The sequence below is a fragment of the Rattus norvegicus genome, chromosome 1 (assembly GCF_021556685.1).
Source record: "Rattus norvegicus strain SHRSP/BbbUtx chromosome 1, alternate assembly SHRSP_T2T, whole genome shotgun sequence".
In the NCBI taxonomy this organism is placed as follows: domain Eukaryota; kingdom Metazoa; phylum Chordata; class Mammalia; order Rodentia; family Muridae; genus Rattus; species Rattus norvegicus.
Window position 1 is genome coordinate 107,701,476 of NC_141534.1, and position 20,892 is coordinate 107,722,367.

At 49.2% G+C, this 20,892-nt stretch overlaps 2 protein-coding genes across 5 annotated transcripts in view; one reads left to right on the plus strand and one right to left on the minus strand.

The window, feature by feature from the left end:
* The window catches only part of Abcc6 (ATP binding cassette subfamily C member 6), a 54,235-nt gene extending 48,726 nt beyond the window's left edge, over positions 1-5,509 (minus strand). Inside the window, exons 1-2 of one of the 3 annotated variants that reach the window (XM_087593683.1) lie at positions 5,385-5,444; positions 4,353-4,535 (exon numbers count right to left, since the gene is read on the minus strand). Coding sequence is in view for 1 of the 3 variants with exons in the window: in NM_031013.1 (NP_112275.1) it covers positions 4,353-4,535; positions 5,385-5,438 (237 nt within the window). In the remaining 2 variants the exon portion in view is untranslated. 3 annotated transcript variants of the gene reach the window in all.
* Positions 5,510-9,503: 3,994 nt separating this feature from the next.
* The window catches only part of Nomo1 (nodal modulator 1), a 50,815-nt gene continuing 39,426 nt past the window's right edge, over positions 9,504-20,892 (plus strand). Inside the window, exons 1-5 of one of the 2 annotated variants that reach the window (XM_087569545.1) lie at positions 9,504-9,739; positions 14,528-14,617; positions 15,494-15,539; positions 18,298-18,398; positions 19,241-19,347. In XM_087569545.1, the coding sequence (XP_087425671.1) occupies positions 9,599-9,739; positions 14,528-14,617; positions 15,494-15,539; positions 18,298-18,398; positions 19,241-19,347 (485 nt within the window). In that variant the 5' untranslated portion in view covers positions 9,504-9,598. 2 annotated transcript variants of the gene reach the window in all.

A 20,892-nucleotide genomic window follows, 5' to 3' on the forward strand; every position in this document is an offset into this window, starting at 1 on the left:
CCTACCACTAATGATACTCTAAAACAAAACTTCACTGGAGCCTGACCGGAATTCCTATCCAAATCCATTTTAGCTAGGGGTCTGTTACTCTCAAAGAGCCATGCAAGGGCTTGGCTTCGGGTCATTTAAAGAAGCATTATTGGGTCTTATTGGGTACTTGAATCCCAGGAAGACAACGCCCTATTGTAACTTCACTTTTTTCAAATTCTTCTTTCATTTTTAATGATGGTTCTTAAATGCTTTAACCTCCCCGTTTGCCCACTACCCGCCAGAGGCAGTGGAAAAGAAAGGATATGGGAGGGTAAGGGGGGGTGGGTGGTGGACCTGTTCAGACACGCTCGTCTGTGTTGTTTGGAAATCTGCAGTTCAGTTCACAGGAGTCAGCAGTGGCAACTCGATCTACTCGAAAACACCTTCACTGATTCACCAGCAGTCCAGTTCGGTAGAGTCTGGGATAGCAAACACGAATCAGCAGTGGTGACATTACCTGGCAGAGACAGCCAGGCCTCAGCCTTGGCAGGAGGGACCAGGAGGAACGCCAGGGTAAATTCTCAGCTGTGTCTCTCTCAGCGAAGATTGAGACAAGCGTTACCCAGCTCGACCTATAAAGAGCCTCCATCACACTGTCCACTGAGTCATTTCTATACTCTCGCCAAACATCACGTGTCCTCCACAGGTCTTGCCTCAGCAAGAAACTGCAGCCCACCACCAGAAGGTGTTTTTTTGTTTGTTTGTTTGTTTGTTTTTGTTTTTGCTTTTTTTTTGGTGCACTTCTCCCAACAAATGCAGCTCAACTAAGCAGTGTAAGGCAGACCATACATGCATGTCAGCAAAGGATCCTTCATCACACGACCTTTCACGGGCTTGCTTGAGCAGAACATCCTCTCCTGAGTCTGCGTCAGTGAAACGTTTCTTCACGAGTCTGCCTTAGCCTCTCACCTGTGTCCACTTCAGCTAAACACTCCTTCACGTTTTTGTCCCTGCAAAACACCATCCAACCGACTTTCCAGAGAACCCTTAAGTTTCCACTTCACCCCGTTTTCCTAAAGCATTCCAGATGAGATGCACGAGGCCATGTTGTTTTAAAGTCATTCAAGGGGGCAGGGGCAGAAAGCATTAACATTTTTATCATATTTATTTATTAGTGTGTGTGTGTGTGTGTGTGTGTGTGTGTGTGTGTGTGTGTGTTCCACATGCCACAGCAGACATGTAGAGATCAGAGGGCAACCAATGGAGAGAGTCATTTCTCTTCTCCCCCTGTGTGGGCTCTGAGGCTTGAGCTCAGATCATCAGGCTTGGTGACAAGTGACTTTACCCATGAGGCATCTTGCCTGCCCTCACTTTTACTTTTTTTTTTTTTTTTCCTTTTTTTCGGAGCTGGGGACCGAACCCAGGGCCTTACACTTGCTAGGCAAGCGCTCTACCACTGAGCTAAATCCCCAACCCCCTGCCCTCACTTTTAAATTGGAGACAGGTTTCATTATGTAGACCTGATTGTCCTAGAACCTGCTAGGTAGATCATGTTAGTCTCAAACTTGAAATGGTTCTCCTGCCTCTGCCTCTCAAGTGTTCTATCAGACAAGTCCTTTAGCTGCCATGGGGATTTTCTTGGGATGTTATTCTTTAGTCAAAACAAATCTGCTCGGTTCTGAATAAATAAAAATCTAGGGTTCCCTGTTTAGGGTCCCCTCTATTACTGAAAAAAAAAAAACTAAACTAAAAAATAATTCTTCATTCCTGCTGGGCCTGTTAAATATATTTCCAGCATGACCTACACAGCCCACATTTTACCCCAGACTTTTAAACATATCCCTTGGCCCAGTGAGGTGGCTCAACCAAGCCTAATGAATTCAGTTTGCGCCCAGGACCCAGGAAGGGAAGGACAGACTCCTAAAAGTGACTTCTGCGTTGTGAGCCCACACACGTATGCACACAAAATAAATTAAAAAAAATGTAATCTTAAAAAAGAGCCAAGGTGGTGGTGGCACATGCCTTTAATCCCAGCACTTGGGAGTCCAGAGGCAAACTGAGTTTGAGGCCAGCCTGGTCTATAGAGCAAGTTCCAGGATAGACTGGGCTACACAGTGAGAACCTGTGTTGGAAAAACCAAAAACCAAATGAACAAACAAAAAACCAAAGCCAAACCAAACAACAACAAAACCCAAACCACATCTTCTAACTCCTCCTATGAGTCTGATACCGGAGAGGACCCCCAGAATGTCAGAGTCCCAGACACACAATTAGTAGATCTAAATCTGCCTTGATTCTCTCCTGACTTGCAGGGGCGTCCCGGTTGCCATCCCTGACTGACAGGTGCCCTTCCCAAGCCAGTGTTCTTTCCCCAACTCTTTACTTAGGTGGGTGCAGCCACGTCAGCCTCTTGTTCCTCTAGCAGGTTTGGGGGGTATATGTTCTTGATCTGAGCACTGGGGAGGTAGAGGTGGGTGAATCTCTGTGAGTTTGAAACCAGCCTGATCTATATAGCAAGTTCCAGATCGGCCAGGGCTACATAGTGAGAAAGAGAATTTGTTTCAAGGGGGAAAAAAGTTGTATAATAAAGACGTTAGCCCATCTTTTCTGGACTGGATTCCCAAGTAGTTGTTGTCGTCGTCGTCATCATCATCATCATCGTTGTCGTCCTCCTCCTCCTTGTTCTTGTTCTTGTTCCTGTTCTTCTTGTTCTTGTTCTCCTCCTCCTCCTCCTCCTCCTCCTCCTCCTCCTTCTCCTCCTCCTCCTCCTCCTTCTTCATTTTTTTGTTTTGTTTTGTTTTCCAAGACAGGATTTCTCTGTGTAGCCCTGGCTGTCTTGGGACTCACTCTGTAGTCCGGGCTGGCCTTGAACTCACAGAGATCCACCTGCCTCTACCTCCCGAGTGCTGGGACTAAAGGTGTGCACTACCACCACTGCCCAATACAAACTTTTACACTGGATCAAACTGGACAAATCTTCCAGAAGACCTTTTGTCAATAAACTGGTTGTTGCTACTTACACCAACAGACTCACATCTTCAACCTAAGCAGCCGTAATATCACACCAAAACACACGACAGGCTATTGCACCCATACGATCCATAACTTCACCTACGGGAAGTGCTCCTCAGAGTCTCCAACCATCCTCAGTTCTGGCCCTCTCATGAACACCCGTCAGACCAACAATAGCCAGGGCCCACACTGCCTCTACTCATCTTGAAGAAGCCACTTAAGGTGGGACGTTTACCCAAATGTCTATGGTTTGACACGGCCTCATGTGTTGAGGGTGAAGTGTTGAGCCAATTTAGGGTAGGTGGAAACATTGAGCCGTTCTCACTCAAGGCAGGACCATCATGGTCTGGAGGACAAGCTGTTGCCGACCACCAGCTCCACCGAGATGCTACAGTTTGGTCTGATTATTTCTGCAGGACCTGCCCCAAGAGAAGCTGCCCCTAGGATTCCTGACTCTCTGCTATGGCTGTACCATAGCTTACCCAATATACCCTACTTCTGCCCTATATTTCTGTGGTAATGGTTATGGGCACAGCACTCTCGGGAGTAGGGTCAACTGTAGTTTCTAATTAGTAGGTCCAGGAGAGGGCAGGGCTGTGCGATGGTTCAGTGGGGGACTTGATGAACGAGTGGAAAGGCTCGTGCTTGTGATGTCGATGTGTGTCAACAATTTATCAACAGTTAAACAAGTGTAGAGCAGCTTTGAAAATGTCCGGCGGGACTGTCAGGCAGAAGACGTGAAAACACGAGGACCAGTTGGAGTGTAGCTCAGTGGTGAGCATCTGCAGTGTAGGGACGAGGCTCTGGGATCTACTCCCAATGTATGGGACTTATGTGACTAAGACAATAAGGAGTGGGGTGTTGTGGCGCGTGCCTGTAAGCCCAGATATTGGATGGGGAGGCAGGAGGATCAGGAGCTCAAGGTCATCCTAAGCTACAGATCGAGTTTGAAGCCAACCTGGGCCACATGGGACCCTGTCCAAAAGAAAAAAAAAAAAAGCCAAAACACAAAAACAAAAGCAAGCAAACACAAAACGCCCAAAAACCCATCATTCCTTCTTTTGTGGCTCTAAAATTACCATTTGTACCCCCAAAGTTTCCACAGCAAATGAGAAATGCCAGGCCTCTTGTAGCTATGTGTCTCTTTGTGTGTGTGTGAGAGAGAGAGTGAGTGTGGATTTGCACAATCACCAAATCTGTTTGTGAGAACTTTGACCCATGGGTTTATCTCTGTCCCCTCTTCACTATTGATCTGTTTGGTTAACCCCTTCCCTTCTTGCTGATGGGAGGCGGGGGGTCTCTGCCAGGTTCTAATCCACCCTCAACTCTGCTGCCTTCCCCACTCCCTGGTTCAGGCTCCCCGTGGCTACCATTTTGATTTTGAAGAGGCGGGACATCCGGAGGTAGCAGCAGCCATGGCGATGGATGTAGAGGAGGTAGATGGGGCCAAGGACCCAGAGGTACATGGGGGGCACCCAGCTCCCGGCGGCTCGCAGGAAGCACAGGTTGAGCAAGTGATAGGCCACAGGCTCCTGTTCTGTCTGGTTCCAGACCTGAATAGAACATCAGGGACCTCATTAGGATTCTAGCCACCTGAGTCCTAATCTTATCTATCTATGGGGACAGACTGCATGAAAACATTTCAAGCCCTTTCTAGTGTGCCTTTTAATTCTCAATGATTTTCAGCCTAACGTCAACTTCATAAGGCAGATGAATTTATCCTGACTTAGCTTACGGGGAGTAGAGGACCAGAGAAGGCAAGGAACTTGCCCAATGCTGCTCAGCGGTCCCAGGGCTGGCTTTGAATTTGTGATCCTGGCCTTAGTTTCCCAAGTGCTAGGCTTATAGATCAGTGACACCACATTTGGTTTGGCACTCTGGTGCTACTGTCCCCATTTCATAGACCAGTAGACTGAGGTACCGAAAGGGAACTGCCCCGTTTGCATCCACACAAACAGGAAGTGACAGAGCCAACTGTGTCCTTTTCTGTAAAGGAAGGAATAATAAGATTCTCTCCCTCCAATGGAGCGACCTAAACAGTTGGGCTCACAGTATGATGGTAAGCACAGAACCAGCTCTCTGTGAACACCATCTCTTTACTGCTAATCCGACCCTGACCTGCTGGATTCCAGGACATAGACTAGTGTAAGGAGGGTCAGAAGAAGTGCAAAAGTAGGAAGGTTGGGGCTGGTCCACTAGCTTTATGCAAATAACAAAGTCCCCAGTGGCTGGCAGGGGCTCTGTAAGGGCCCGGGTTTAGTGAAAGGACCTTGATCTGTCGCTGCACTGCTCAATGGCCTAATTGCTTCCCGAGGTCAAGAATTTGAAGTCAGGCACTGCTTTTCCCAGCAGCTGGAATTATCCTTGGAGCAGAGAAAGAAGTGGGGGCAGACTGGACTCACCCTCAGGCCTGCGCAGGACTCTCCAGGCGTGGCCATTGAGTGCTCTCCGTTCATCAGTATGAGACTCTGTCCCAGAGCAGCCTTCGGAGCCCAGCTCCAAGCTGAGGAAGAGGCGGGACCCGGGCGGGTTTGACTGGGATTGGAGCTGGAAAGCAGAGGCCCCAGGGCAAGGTCCAGCTGCACACTGAGGTGAAGCCGGTGCTTGGGGAGGTGATTCTGGAATCCCCGAAAAGACACTTCCATGCTTCCTCTCTGTGAGAAGCCCCCCGCCCCCGCAAACTTCCTGCTCACTCTGAACCTAGCAACTTCAGGAAGGTATCCTGCAGAAAGAGCCAATATGTAATTTACGTGTCCAGCAACTCAGGACAGATGTTGTCTAAATGTAGGCACTGGGAAGAATGAAAGGTGTCTTACTTTGAAAAATAATTATGTGTGCCTTTGTCCTATTTACTTATTAGTTTTTGAGATACGGTCTCACCGTGAAGAGCAGGTTAGCCTATAACTCAGGCCCTTGCTGTCTCAGCCTCCTGTGTTCTTGGTTGAGAACCATCTGAATAAAGACCTTAGCATGAGCTGGAGAGGTGGCTCAGGCACTCAAAACTCCCACTGCTTTTGCAAAGGACTGGAGTTGGGCTCCCATTTAACACCCTCTCCTGGCCTCCACACTCATGTGCATGTACACACACACACACACACACACACACACACACACACACACACGCACATGCACAAGTGATGAAAAATAAAACAGCCCTTGAAGTGGTTTAAGCAGTGCAAGCCACACAGCAATCTCTCAGTAAGTTAGTTATTAGCACTGATATCACCATTTAGTCCGTGAGTTACTAAGCAGCTTAAAATGCTACTGCAACAAAACAAAACAAAAAACAAAAACCCCATTAATATGGAACTATGACCTGCCTCTAAGTGCTATGACATAGATTTATAGCACCAACACGATATGACATTTTTGAAGAAGGTGTTCCTAAGTCAGGGGAAGTGGAGAAGGTCATTTTCTTTTCTGTCGAAGAAGCCTTAAAGCGAAGGGTAGCATGGGTTGTACCATAGCAATACAATACAGACAGGCAGACAGACAGACAGGCAGACAGACAGGCAGGCAGGCAGACAGACAGGCAGGCAGGCAGGTAGACAGACAGACAGGCAGACAGACAGACGGGCGGGCAGACAGACAGGCAGGCAGGCAGACAAGTGATTCTGTGCTATTTTATCCTGTTTGCACAGATACACAGTTGTACTAAAGTTGAGGTCTCAGGGAACCCCACTTTTCTTTCCACTTTTCTCTTTGTGTAAAGAGTTTATACTCCTCCCAAGGTAGGGAAGAAAAACTGCCCTAGACAGATCAAGCCAGGTGCTCTGCTCCAGAGAGGGAGGAATGCAGACCTCTGCCCTGTCCCCACCCTGTCACTTCTCTGGCCTTGACCCCATCTTTCCCCACAGCCTCTCTCTGGCAGGCAGGACCCAGGCAGGATGGCTTTGATCCATCTCTTGGGGTTGCCTGCACCCACAGAGTGATGTGCAGTGTCCTTTCAGCTGTCTTCTTCTGAGCTTTTGGCAGGGGTTGGAATTCCCAACTGCGTCTGAAAGCTGCGTGCGGCAAAACTGGTGTCAGTGAAACTTCACATCCTCTCTGCTTATTTGGGTCAGCTTTGGTGGGAGGTGGTGGCAAGGACAGAGAAGCCATGGCTCTTCTTTTTGAGAGTGCTACCCCCTCCCCCATCCTGCCCCTGGCATTGCTCTAGCCTGCAGTAGCTTTATTTCCCGGCATAAAAAAAAATTTATTCAAGTATGTGAATTCATTTGAGAGAATGAATTCAAAGGAAATTTAACTGGATGAATTTCAGGCTTAAGAGGAAAAAAAAAACCCTTAAAGTGTTTCTATACGAGTTAGGGTTGGGAACAAAATAAAACGTAAATATCTTTTAAAATATAACTATGAACTTAATATGTTTTGCTGAAGAAAACATCATTTAGCCGGGTAGGTGGAGCACGCCTTTAATCCCAGCACTCAGGAGGCAGAGGCGGGGGCATCTCAGTGAGTATGAGGCCAGCTAGGGCTACCTAGAGTGACACTGTCTCAAAAACATGCACAGCATCATTTGTAATGGAAAACCATGTCAACAGAAACCCATCATTGATACGAAAGAAGCCAAATCACATATTTAATTTCTTTATGTGCATGTGTGTGGGTGTGCCAACACAAACCCCACAGCTCTTAAGGGGAATAAGAGAGAGTTTACTCTGGAGCCATTTTGAGTCATGGCCCAGGAGTGCAGATTCAGGTTACCTCAAATTCTATCTTCCAACATGGAAGCAGTGTGAGGTCTCAAACCTGGGACACCACTGGACACCACCAAATAGACGCTGAGGTGCCTATTTAACATATTAAAGCAGACCTGGCCCCCAGGTTCTCTCAGCAACCCTCAGCCTCTACCTCTTACAGGGCCTTCCTGGCTAGCATACCCATCCCCTACCCTGAACTCTCCAGGGCTGTGCCTTTGGGCCGACTGGCTACTGCACCTGACTCTCTTCTCTCTCCTCTCCCTTCCCCTCCTCTTCTCTTCTCATGGCTCAGGGTCATGTTCACTCGGGACTCTCCCAGAAGTCCCTGCCTCTGGCTGTGCTCTCCCAGATATCTACAATAAACCTTCTCCTCCACCACATCTAGGAGCAGTCAAGTTTCCTTTATTTTCCTTTTCATTTCTTTCTATCTTTCATTTGGTGCCAAAACTCAGGACCTTCATGTTCTCTCTCTCTCTCTTTCTTTCTTTCTCTTTCTTTCTTTCTTTCTTTCTTTCTTTCTTTCCTTCTCTTTCTTTCTTTCTTTCTTTCTTTCTTTCTTTCTTTCTTTCTTTCTTTCTTTCTTTCGTTTGTTCCTTAAGGCAGTTTCAACACAGAGGGCGGGGTAGCTATTTCAGAGGCCAGAACTTAGCTCAAGATAAGGTGGTTAGCCTCTGGGCCCGCAGCATTCCAGTTTCTCTGGAGTATTGAGATTCTAACCATCCGATCCCCGCAGAAGCAGGCTCTTCCCAGGAATTTTTCTTCGCAGGCACACACACAGCCTGGCTTACAGGCACATAGGGCCCCATTCACAGCCAGGCACAGCCTCCTCTGGGAGTTTTCCTTCACAGGGACACATGCATGTCAAGGTCAGAGGACACCTGGAGTATCATTGTTAGGAAGGAAGGTGACCCAAATCCTTGGAGACAGAGCTTCTCATTGTTCTCCCCTTAGACTAGATCATGAGCCCAGGGGTCCTCCAGTCTCCACCTCCCCTGTGCTGAAGTTGCTTAAGTCTGGCATGGTTCTGGGGGTCAAACATATGATTGTGAGACAAACACTTTACTGACTGCCATCAACCCGGGACACCCCCCACCCTTACTCTCTGGTTACCCTAGTACTCCCTATGTTACCCAAGCAGGCTTAGGACTCATGGAAGTCCCCCTGCCTCAGCCTGATGAATGATTGTAAGTCACACCCAATTTACAGGTGTGCCCATGCTAGGGAGCAGTTAGGGCCTTGCTAGGCACACCCAACCCCCTTTTTTTTTTCAGAGCTGGGGACCGAACCCAGGGCCTTGTGCTTGCTAGGCCAACTCTCTACCACTGAGCTAAATCCCCAACCCCTACCCAGCCCTTTAAAATAGTTTACATCTTATTTTCAGACAGTGTCTAAAGTTGTCCAGGTTGGTTTCAAATTTTCTCCGTAGTTCAGGCAAGCCTTAGACTTGTCTGGCTAAAACAAGATTTTAATATACAAACACTGCTGAGAGACGGGGATGTCTTCGTGGGAAGAAGAACTAAATAACCAATTTCTAAAGGGCTTTTTGAAATTACATCTGCCGTGAAATATGTGAGTCAAATGCACTCGGGACTTGTCGAATGCATCAATCAACAAAAAGCTCTCAGCCCATGACACTGAATCTGAAGTGGAAACCTGTCTGGGTTGTTCCTTCCAGAGGCTGCGCAGAGTCCTCCAGGACGCCAGAGGCGCAAGCGGCTGTCATACTCAGCGGAGCCGGTGTCTTGTCCGTCTTTCTTAGGGGCGTGGGCGCAGGGCCGCGGTGCGCCTGCGCAGAGCAGCTCCGGGGCGGGTCCTGGGCTTGTCAGCCCAGCGAGGAGGAGGAAGGAGCCGGCTGCGTGCGGTGTGAGGGGCGGGACCGGGCGGGTTGCGGAGGGTAGGCACGCGGAGGCCGGGCCATGCGTGCGGGCCGGTGTGCCGCGGTGCTGCTGCTGCTGCTGCTGAGCGGCCCCGGGCGGGCGATCGGCTCCGAGGACATCGTGGTAGGCTGCGGGGGTTTCGTGAAGTCGGACGTGGAGATCAACTACTCGCTCATCGAGGTGAACCGCCGCGCGTGGCCGGGTGGGCTGTGTGACCCTTGGCCAGGCTCTCGGCTGCTCTGCACCTTTCCCCAGCTGCGCGGAGGAGTGAGGGGCCAAGAGGGTCTGCCAGATCCTAGCTCCCCCATACCAGTACTCTTGAAACTCTAGTCCTCCCAACCCATATTGCAGAACTTGGAAACCACACGTGTCACTCTCCGTACTCTAAACCCCAACGTTCGGACTCAGCGCTCCTCCATCCTCCCTGGGATGTATTTAAAGAGGATAGATTCCTATCTCTAAGTCCTGATATGGAACAGTGTAACAACCTCTGAGGCTGCGAAACTGCCTCCCTTTCCCCACCTCTCCTTTTTAAAGTTGCCAGGCACCTTGCGTAGTTGCTGGAATTACACTAGAGATTTGTGAAGCTATTTTTGACTGTGTTAATGTGAAATGGTTATCAGCCCGGTGGGATTCCTACCCAGAAAGCCTGTGAGAAGAGGGGGGGTAGGCAGAAGCAGACACAGGGGACTGGAGAGAGGGCTAGGCCAGATTTTCCCAAGGGGACGGGGGTGATAGTGCCTCCAGAGAAGAGAAGGAGATGGGAAGAGGTAAAGACAGGTGCCCAAGGAGGAGAAATGTGGGGTGCCAAAGAGAAGGGAACCTGAGATCCTTAGCATTTCTCTTGGGACTGGAAGAAAAGGTGAGAAGCCGTCCCCACCCTGAATTCCTGTGGGTTCAGTCTTTCTCCGAATCTCAATCCGTACCTGTGAGATGGTGTTAGAGGTAGTAGAACCCAGAAGCATGATTTCCCAATGCGGAGTCATCAGTTGTCATCTTCCAGGCTTTCTGTGTACTGCCCCTCTCCCTCGTTAGCCGATTTATATTTTATTTTCTAAATTTTTGAGACAAGGTCTCATGTAGCCCAAGCTGGCCTCAAATTGACAATATACCCAAGGCTGGCTTTGAACTCTGGACATTCTTGCCTCGTTTTCCCACAGTGCTGGATTACAGGAGGATGGCCTGATTCCTCCTACCAGTTTCTTTTTTGCTCTTAAGGGCTCCTAGGAACTGCTGGGGACACATCACCAGGTGCTGTGCCACCCACTGGCTTTGCAGCATTGGGCATCTCAGAAGCCACCTTGGAAGGCTTTTCAACTTGAGCTTCCTCCAGCTTTGGGAGGAAGGAGAGGGTAGTCAGGGGTGCCCTCTCTTCTAAGCACTAACAGGGATTGAGAGAGCAGAGAGTAGGTTCTGTGGCTCATTGCGAACTGTGTTGCTCCAGCCCTAGGGCTCCTTGTCCTCCTCTCTGAAGCAACCCATCCTTTTGTAATCTCTGCTTACAACATCAGACACTTCATGCATGTAATCTCCACACAGGTTATGTTGTCCTTTTCCTATCTGTACCACACAAAAAACTCGTACTACATGTATGTGATCCAGAGAGAAGTATGGCAGCCATGCTTTTGAGTTTGAATTAATGGGCTTCTTAAATATACAGTATAGCGAGAATTTAAAAAAAATAAACACAAGAAATATTATATGTTTTCATTTTAATCCCAGGTGTGGGATATGGGGTTGCTTCAGATTGTCCCCAGTATCCGACTATGATTTGCCTCATGCGCTAGCAGGGCAAATTTTGCCAGCTGCAGTTAGTTTCTGTGGGTGTGTGACATTTGGAATTCTGGGGTCTGTAAATGCTAGGGCCATGAGAGGTGGCCTGTTGGTTGGGTGTTTTAGATATCCTGACAGTGAAAATCAAACTCGCCCCAAGGAACTAGTTGGTCACGCCTAATCAGCAGGAAGTAGTGTAAAAATGACTTCTCCCTCTTTTCCCTCCATCCGTTCTTCTCTCCTATCTAGTGTTAGGGGGGAAGGAAAGGGGTGGAGAAGGCTGGGAGCAAAAAGAACCCACAAAGTAGCTAAAGGTATGGTTACAATGTAGCAAGACAAAGTAAAAGAATAAATAAGCAACTAGCAGATACACAGATAGCAATGTATCATGAAATTGAGTGTTCACAGCATCCATTGACTGAAGAAGTCAACCGGACTCCTCAATACAGAGAGCCCGGGACAGCTGCGTGGCCTCTCACAAACAAGTAACAATGTATAGAGACGACACCGTTAATCCGGTGTTTACAACATCTAGCAAAAGCTGACGGGGGGGGGGGGGGGGGGGGGGATTGAGGCATCAGCTGGAGTCCTGGTTGAACTTTCTCTCCATGTTTGAGCATCCCACCCCTGAACTGGTGGCTTCCCCAGGTACTGCTATATCATGGGATGAGCAATAGTAACATCTGTTGGGAATGGTCCACCTTCCAGCTGTGCTCAGTGATGTTTTCCTTTTGGGGTATTTTGCTGTTCTCTTCCCTCCCTGTCACAGGGATGTGGCCAGCCGGTCCTTGGAAGACACTTTGAAACAAGCTTGCTTAAGTTGGACATGGAGAAAGGACGTCACTGCTCCCAGAGCTCAAACAGCATGTGACAGTTTACCAGTATAGCGTATTGTATAACATGTAAATAATACGGGTATTTCACAGTCTTTCCTCCTCCCCCCTCCTCCTCTTCTTCTTCCTCCTCTTTTTTTGTTTTTCTTTTGAGGCGTACCCAGGCACTTTGGAACTTCTGATCCTCCTGCCTGACCTTCTAGGGGCTAGGCCTGCAGGGGCGGTGCAGCCACGTCTGGTATGGCTTTTCAGCTGTCTTCCCTGCTTGAAGTGCCTGCCTTCTTTTAACAACTATGTATCGGCATACACTGAATGCTTGTCCCAGATAGGGGCTCCTAGCGCAGTAAAAGGTCCAGAGAAAGCTCTGGGCTTTGACATTCTGTCCTTTAATAGTAGCCTGTCTAGCTAAAAAGAAGAATTTAGGGGCCAGAGAGATGGCTTTTCTCAGTGATTAAAAGTATGTGCTGCTCTTGCAGAAGACGGGCCGGATCTCAGTTACCCACATGATGGTCTACAACCATCTGTAACTAAAACCATCTGCAATTTTAGTTCCAGGGCATCCGACACCCTCTTCTGACTTCTGCAGGTATCAGGAAAGCACATGGTGCTCAGACACCATGCAAAATGCTTATTTGCATAAAAGTAAATAAACTGTAAAAAAAAGAATTAGAGAGAGGTTCTAGCAGTGTAACAGTCAGAATTCATATCAAAACTGGCTTCTTGGATTTGGGGGCTGGTTCAGTGAAGTGCTTGCTGTGCAGTATGAGAATTCAGGTTCTGTCCCCAGAGCCCATGTGATTAAAAAGAAAAGGCTAGCCTAGTCTACTTGGTGAGTTCCAGGGTCTGGAACAACAGACAAGGTGTATAGTTTTTAAGGAGTGGCACCTGAAGTTACACACACACACACACACACACACACACACACACACACGAGTATTTCTCCTGATAAGCAGCCATCTTTAAGCTGCAGGGCATGTCTTAGGGGGACTGCCTTGGGTACAGCCTTCTGGTCCTCTGTGCTAGGGCATATGCAGCCACGCATCTGAAGTTCTTTATGGCCTAGAGCAAATTCATTTTTACGCTTAACTGAATAGCCGGGGACTAAGCAAATAAGTGGCTGTCTGGGCTGTGTGGAGTGTAAGCCATAGTTATTGCCCATGAGCACTACAGTCTGTGCCTTACCTCACGACTCTCCTTCCACAGTGTGCACTAGGGGGTGGAGGTGGGCAGGGGTGCTGGCTGCTTATGTGTTTCCTAAGACTCCATTGGATCACATCTGTATTTTTGCCACAGAACTTTTTTTTTTTTAAATGTGTATCTGTATGTAGCTGTGTGCACACGAGGGCAGCGCCCTGAGAGGCTGGAAGTGGGCATTGGACTCCGTAGAGCTGGAAATGAACTCTGGTCCTATGCAAGAGCTGCAAGCTCTTAAATTGTTGAGCTGCTCTCTGGCCCCAACATTCATATTTTACAACAGGTCAGGCTCTTCGATGTAATCTGACCCTCGTGTGTCTTTACAGACTGGGAAACTGAGGCTCAGAGTCATCGAGGCACTCAGGACAGCTTAGGGAGTCCACCTGTAACCCTCTGGCTGGTGGCGTGAGGTGGCTTTTTCTTTCAGAGAGAGATTAAATGGAAGATGCTTCTTTTTGAGTCTGAGCTCTGTGCCTGGTGCTTACCACACTGCTGTGAGCCAAAGCAAAGTGTCTATTTTTACCACTAAGAAGCCCAGCCTCTGGAGGTGTCATGGCTTCGTCAAGGCCACCCTTGTAGGGGAGACCCTGGTATGGCTTTGTGTCTACAGAGGCTCCGGATGCAGCAGTCGGAGGATGCAGGCCTTGGGGAGAGCAAGGGCCTTGGGGATCTTTCACATCAGTCTTTGCTGTGAGGATGGGAGTGGAGGGTTTTAGGTGAATAGAACCATTTGGGGCTAACAATGTGGGCTCCAGTGCTCACCCGAGACCGGCTCAGCAATCTGCCTCCTGACTTACCCCAGCCTTTAAATTGTGCTGGTGTGGAACTGAGGGACAGGGCGCCTCGCCAAGAGCAAAATTGGAAAGTTTCATACTCAGAAATTCACATAAACATAATAGAGACAACTACTGATACTAAAGCAGAACGAAAGCTTCAAAGAACAAGTCTTTGGGGGCAGATTGAAGGCGCTTTCAATAAGAACAGCACAGATGACATTATTCCAGGGTGCTCTGTCTTCTTTCCCTATGTCCCCGAAGCTGTTTTAGCAGCCAGCCTGTAATAGGTGCTCAGCTAACACGGGCCAATAGACTGCATGCAGATGCCACGTGGTAACTTATTCTCTAAGCCAATATTAGAACTTTTGGATTTTATTCTCCTTACTTTCCAGATAAAGTTGTACACCAAGCATGGGACTTTGAAATACCAGACGGACTGTGCTCCTAACAACGGCTACTTTATGATCCCCTTGTACGATAAGGTAAGAAGCGGAGGGACTTCAGTCTCTGAGTGAGTGACTTTTATGATAGGAAATCATTAGCGTGCCCGAGTGACAGCAGCAGCCAGGGGCGTGGCCTTTCTCCCACATGCAAACATTTTTATTGTAAAGATCAGCGGAATGCGGATGTCCAGCGGTTACGTGGGCTCGGTGGGGCTGCATGTCTCTGGCATGGTTGGCAGTGTCTCCAGACATTTCCCATCACAGCAACAGAGGGGGTGTGCGAGAAGAGGGGGCGGTGAGCTAGATCTTCTCAGCACTGCAGGTGCCACGTGCGACGCCATTGGAAGACTCAGGAGTCCATAGAAGCTCGAGTTTTCTTTTAAGAAATATTTCAAAAACACCCATTTATTTATTTATTTATTTATTTATTTATTTATTTATTTATTTATTTATTTAGTGTGTGGAGAGTGGGAGTGGGTACAGCCTGCCTGCCATGGTGTGTGTGTGTATTTGTGTGTGTGTGTGTATGTGTGTTAGTATGGGTGGGGGGAAGAAGAACGAGGAACAGACAGACATAGCAACCTTTGGGAGCTGGTTCTCTCCTTCTTGTGGGTTCCAGGGATTACATGCAGGCCGCCATGCTTGCAGAGCAAGCCCTCTACCCACTGTGACATGTCACCACCCTAGGTCTTTAGAACTCACAAGTGGGCTTCCATGTGGCAATCTCCTCGCTGCTACGTGGAAATTTCTGGGTGCCCAGCTTCAGCCAGCTGCCCCTGGGATCCAGCCGCCGCCATTTAGAAGAGCCTCGTGTAACATTTTATTTCAGATGGGGCTGTTTCGGGTGAATGAGTTACACTGTCTACCTGGGGCCTTCTGGTCTCCTGCCTTCACCTTGCATGGCTTTCCTTGCAGGGGGATTTCATCCTGAAGATTGAACCTCCCCTGGGCTGGAGTTTTGGTAAGTGACCTGGGTAACGGGGCACTTTGCAGGGGACCACAGCGCACGCCAACTGGTCATTTTCTTAGAAACTCCTCCTGATCTGTAGTACCTCTTTCTGGGAAAACGGTTTTGGTAGAGTTGGTTCACTGTGCTGACTAAACTCAAGAACAGGGTCCTTCTCCCAGTTCTGGGACCAGGACCAGGGCTGTTTGTGGTTTTGGGTCTCACGTGCAGCCCAAGCTAGCCTCAGACTCAAGAGTTTTCTTGTGTCAGCTTCATGGAATTGAGCTTACAAACGTGTGCTACTGTGTCTGGCTCTGCCCACCTCTGAACTGAGGGAAGTGTTTGAACATTGTAAGATTCGGTAGTAGAGACCGGATCTATACGGGGCTGGAGATGGTGGCTCTGTGGAGGGAAGACTTGTCCGTGGGCATCGTGGACGGTTCCTGTTTATAGTCTGTAGTCTGGATACGAGAGCGGGACCCAGGGGACTCCTTACCGTGACAAAAGGGCCCCTGCAGCTTCTTTCTCCAGAGCCTCCAGCCAGCCCTTCTCACTGAACCATACTACCATATACAAGCAGTGAATGTAACAAGAGTCACACAGATACTTTAGTGGAGCAAATGTTTACAAAGCGTGCACACCTGGCTAACTGGCAGGAAATGTGGTAGAACTGTTAGCACCATGGAAGCCCACTGCCGTGCTCATTAATCTCCTGCAGGGCGCACAGATGACTGTCCTCACCTAAAGTGACGGGCTCTGGCTCGCTCTCTCTGTGTTAAGGACTGAACCTACAGTCTTGTCTAAGTGATGTCTTCAACCCTCGTGACATGCTTGCTTTTGGATTTTCTTCATTTCGATGCATGGCGTTGCTAAGTTCTCCAGGCTGGCCTTGATCCTACAATCCTTCTGCCCCAGCCACCCAAGCAACTGGGATCAGAGCCTGAGGCACTGTGCTCTGTGTAGGCGCCATTTTGTTTTGAACTTGAACTAAGTAAATTTGTACAGGCTGCTTTTCGGTGTCTGGTTCCCTCCAGCCTTGTTTATGATGCTTATCTGTATTACGCGTGGTTCTAAGTCATTTCCTTTGCTGTATAGAATTCTCTGTGCGTGTGCACATGCGTGTCTTAGTTAGGGTTTCTGTTGCTGTGATGAAGCACAATAACCAAAGGCAACCTGAGGAGGAAAGGGCTAATTTCTGCACACTCTCTCAACACTCCATCACTGAGGGGAAGTCAGGGCTGGAACTAAAGCGGAGGCAATGGAGGGAATCCACATAATAGCTCGTTCACCCTGGCTTGTTCCACCAGTTATAAATATATATATATATATATATAGTTTTTCTTACACATCCTCCCAAGGATGACATCACCCACAGGGGGCTGGGCCTTCCCTCATCAATCATTAATCAAGAAAATGCTCTATCAACTGTCCTATAGGCAATCTGATGGAGGCATCTTCTCAGTTAAGATCCCTCTTTCCAGATATGGCTAGGTTTCTGTCATGTTGGCAAAAACCAACCAGGATGCGTGCCCGTGTGTGTGTGTGTGTGTGTGTGTGTGTGTGTGTGTGTGTGTGTACACGTGTACGTATGTATGCATGTGAAGGCCAGAGGTTGATAATCAGATGTCTTCCTCAGCCACTCCCCACCTCAGTTTTGAGACAGAGCCTAGAGCTCACTGAGTCGGCTATGCTGGCTGGTCAGCCATTGAGCCTCAGGGATCCTGTGTCTTTGTCTCTTCGGTTCTGGGGCTACAGATACATGCTGTGCACTGCTGTGCTGTGGGAGCTGCTGGGGACCAAACTCATGTCCTCAGACTTGGGTGGCAAGTGCCTCACCGACCTCACCGTCTCCTCAGCCTTCTAGTGTTTTAAAAGCTCAACCTTCATTTCTATCGTGGTGAGCACACATTGTGTTAACATTGAAGGATGGCATAGACTCACTCACTCCACACTATTTGTGAGGGGTTGGAAGCTCTGTCAAAGGGGCAGGGTGTATGTGTGTGTGTGTGTGTGTGTGACAAGATTGAGTCAGGGCTGCCTTTTCTGTTTGTCCCTTAACCTGCTCTTCTCAAGTCCTCCCCATGTGGTTCCTGTTGTCATGGAGCTGATGGACCTTGTTAGATCTGGATCCATCTTGTGAGATCACATTGGAACTGTGTCACGGGCCCCGTGGAAAGACCCTCCGACCTTTCCATGACTCAGCTTACGCCTCAGTAAAATCTTGAATCTCCAGAAGAGTTGCGTTCACTGGCCTTGGTGCCTGGTACACAGTGGATGCTTTGGGGCTGGGGAGTGGCTCGGTTGGTAAAGTGTTTCTTGTGTGGACCTGAGGATCTGAGTTCAGATTCATGTCAGAGTCGAGCACGGCGGCATGTAACTGTCTGGGGTCAGAGGAGAGGGTCCTGCACTGCCGGCCACTTAGCCAAGGCAGGTAGATGCGCTCTGGGTCCAGGGAGAGACTCTGCCTCCAAAGTAAGCTATGGAGGAAGACGACATTGGCAGCCTCCATGTGCATGCGCATACGCCCACAGGAACATGGACCACAAGCACACGTGTACACCAACACCACAGCAGTGTGGTTCTCAGTGACCTCAGTGGACCCAGGTGGCTAGGCAGGGTGGGAGGAGCGCCTGTACAACGTCTGCCTTTATTTTAGTTCTGGTCCTGTGAGGGCATCACATGTAGAAATACGTAGAAGAGTCTGTCTGGGAGTCCCAGCACACGCTGCCTTGTGTCTCTTGTCCCTACCTCTCCTTTCCTGATTTTCCTCCAGAGCCAACCAACGTGGAGCTGCATGTGGACGGCGTGAGCGACGTCTGCACCAGGGGCGGGGACATCAACTTCGTGTTCACTGGCTTCTCTGTGAATGGAAAGGTTTGGCTCCAGGCTCTGCAGTTCTCCACATTTCTCTGCCTTGTCTCCCCTCAGCCTTAGAGAAGTGGGGGCTCCCACAGTGAGCTTCAGGGGTCTGTGGTGTGTGAGAGTCAGCTTGGATGTGGAGAATGTCCTGTGGTGGGGGTACAGAAAGGGAGGGAGGGCACCGTGCCCAGGATCTGAGCTGTCATGCTTGCTAGGTTAGAGCTGGCCTCAGCTCCTTCAGGCCACCCACCAGAGGTGGCCCCTCCCCGGGAACCAGTGGGGGAGAACTTGAGGTATTGGAGTGTGGGCGGCGCATGTGTGCTGCTGTGTGAGTGCCGGCTCCCATTCCATCTCCCTAGCGTTCACGTGTTCACGGCTTCCTTCCACCTGTGCGGGTTTCTTATGGAAGAGGGGATCTTGGGTATGTTTTCTTTCTTAGTGATTTGTTAAATAGGGATACTTTTTTTTCCTCTAGTTTTATTTTAGTTTTAATTGTGTGTGTGTGTGTGTGTGTATGTGTGTGTCCTTAGAGGTGGGAGGCATGGGGGTCCCCTGGAGCTGGAGTTAGTCACAGGGAACCTAACTCCAGGCCTCTGTCAGAGTGCACCTTAACCAACCGCTGAGCAGCCCCCAGCCCCATCTTAGATCCAGTGGAGCAGCATTTTACTGTCACGGTCCCCCCCCCCCCAGCCCCCACAAAGGTTCCCTCACTACTTCCTCTTCAAATAGGCTCTGGACCCAAAGGAAAATGTTTTAGGTGCCACTTGGGGAGCAGAAGCACCTATCAAACTCCTTCCCGAGGAGGGGCCTTGGCTGGCTTCACTGCCCGCTGGGTCCTAACGTCCCCCTTCTCACAGGTCCTCAGCAAAGGGCAGCCCCTGGGCCCCGCAGGAGTCCAGGTATCCCTGAGAAGCACTGGCGCTGACTCGAAGATCCAGTCCACAGTCACACAACCTGGTGGAAAGTGAGTAGCAGCTGGACCCGGCTGTGGCACGCATGTGGGGAGCTCTGGGGTGAGGGGCTCTGGGCTCGGGTCGTCACCTGGCCTCTGAAGAAAGTTCCTGCTTTCCAAACCCAAGTTCCTCTTGGAGTGGGGTCATGTGATGTACTGTGCAGGGGGTGGACAATTGATTGTCACCTGAGTGATTGATGATCAGCTACTGACTGTAAAGGCCGTGCTCCTGTCCTGGGGTATGCATGCATAGCCTTTCGGGTTGTCTTTGGGGCCCAGTATCCGGGGTTGAAATGGGGTGCCTCTGGTGGCTCTTGGACTTGGGACCTCTCCTCCCCTCTCCTTGCTTTGTCGCTCTGATTTGTCGATGAAGGTAATGGCAAGGTCACAGGGAAGACTACCTGTCTTAGGTCGTCCAGCATGGTGCTTAGTAAACGGTTGCTGACCATGGTTAATACCGTTAGGGTTTAAAGACATCACTTTATCATTTACACGGAAACCATCTAGTAGCCGGACCTGATGGTTATTTAGTTACCCTTGCGGAATGAGATGTAAGGGGCTGTTTAGTTGGACCGTGAAGTGGGGAGAGTTCAGCTGTGACTGCTGGCAGATGTGTCAGGACTAACACTGGAATTATCGGAGTGGGTACTGTTGGGATCATTGAGGACATGTTTACTTCAGTTCACAAAATCCACCCGAAATAGTAACCTAGGCTCCTCTGGTGTCTTATCCAACCTAAAAATGACTGTCGTTGATGGCTTCTCCTCGATCGGAGCCTAGTCCTGACCTGAGGGAGCACAGGGCTGTGTTCATAGCTTAGCCCAGGCTAAATGTCCCTCAGCCAGCTTCTTGGGACCAGAGGGACCTCTGATGTGGAGTTTTCCCTAACTTGGTATGTTAGTTTCTCAGTGCCGATATGCACAGTTGACATTCTATCTAGCTCATGGTTTTAGACCATGGTCACTTAGCCATCACCTTTCTGGGTCCCCGGCCCAAGTGACATACTTCCTGCCCCCCCCACCACGGTCCCCACTACCTCCAATAGTTTATCCCATCCTCTGCCCATCAGCAGGCTGATCTGTTGGTTTAGGCCAAAGCCCTCCTGACCCAGTCACTTCCTAGAGCTTCACCTCTGAACTCAGCACTGGAGAACCAAGACTTCAACACCTGTGCCTTTGGGGGTGGGACTCACTTCTGAACATGAACTTCACTTATGTCTTAAGTATGCAGGCTAAAACTGTTCATACAGAATTTCACGTCATTATTACATGAAACAGTCTCATGGTCTAGAATTTTCCACTTCTGTGCCATAATATTGGTACTCAAAAAGTTCTGGATTTCGGAGTTCTGATGTTCAAACGAGGGATGCCCCAGCTGTGGTTCGTTGCAGACCTTACTGGATCCACCTTAATCTTTCCGAGCTCCTTCCACTGCTCTGTCTTAGGCAGTGCTTAGAGCATACGCACAGGAAGTAGAAAGGCTAAATCTTTTTTTTTTTTGGTTCTTTTTTTCGGAGCTGGGGACCGAACCCAGGGCCTTGCGCTTCCTAGGTAAGCG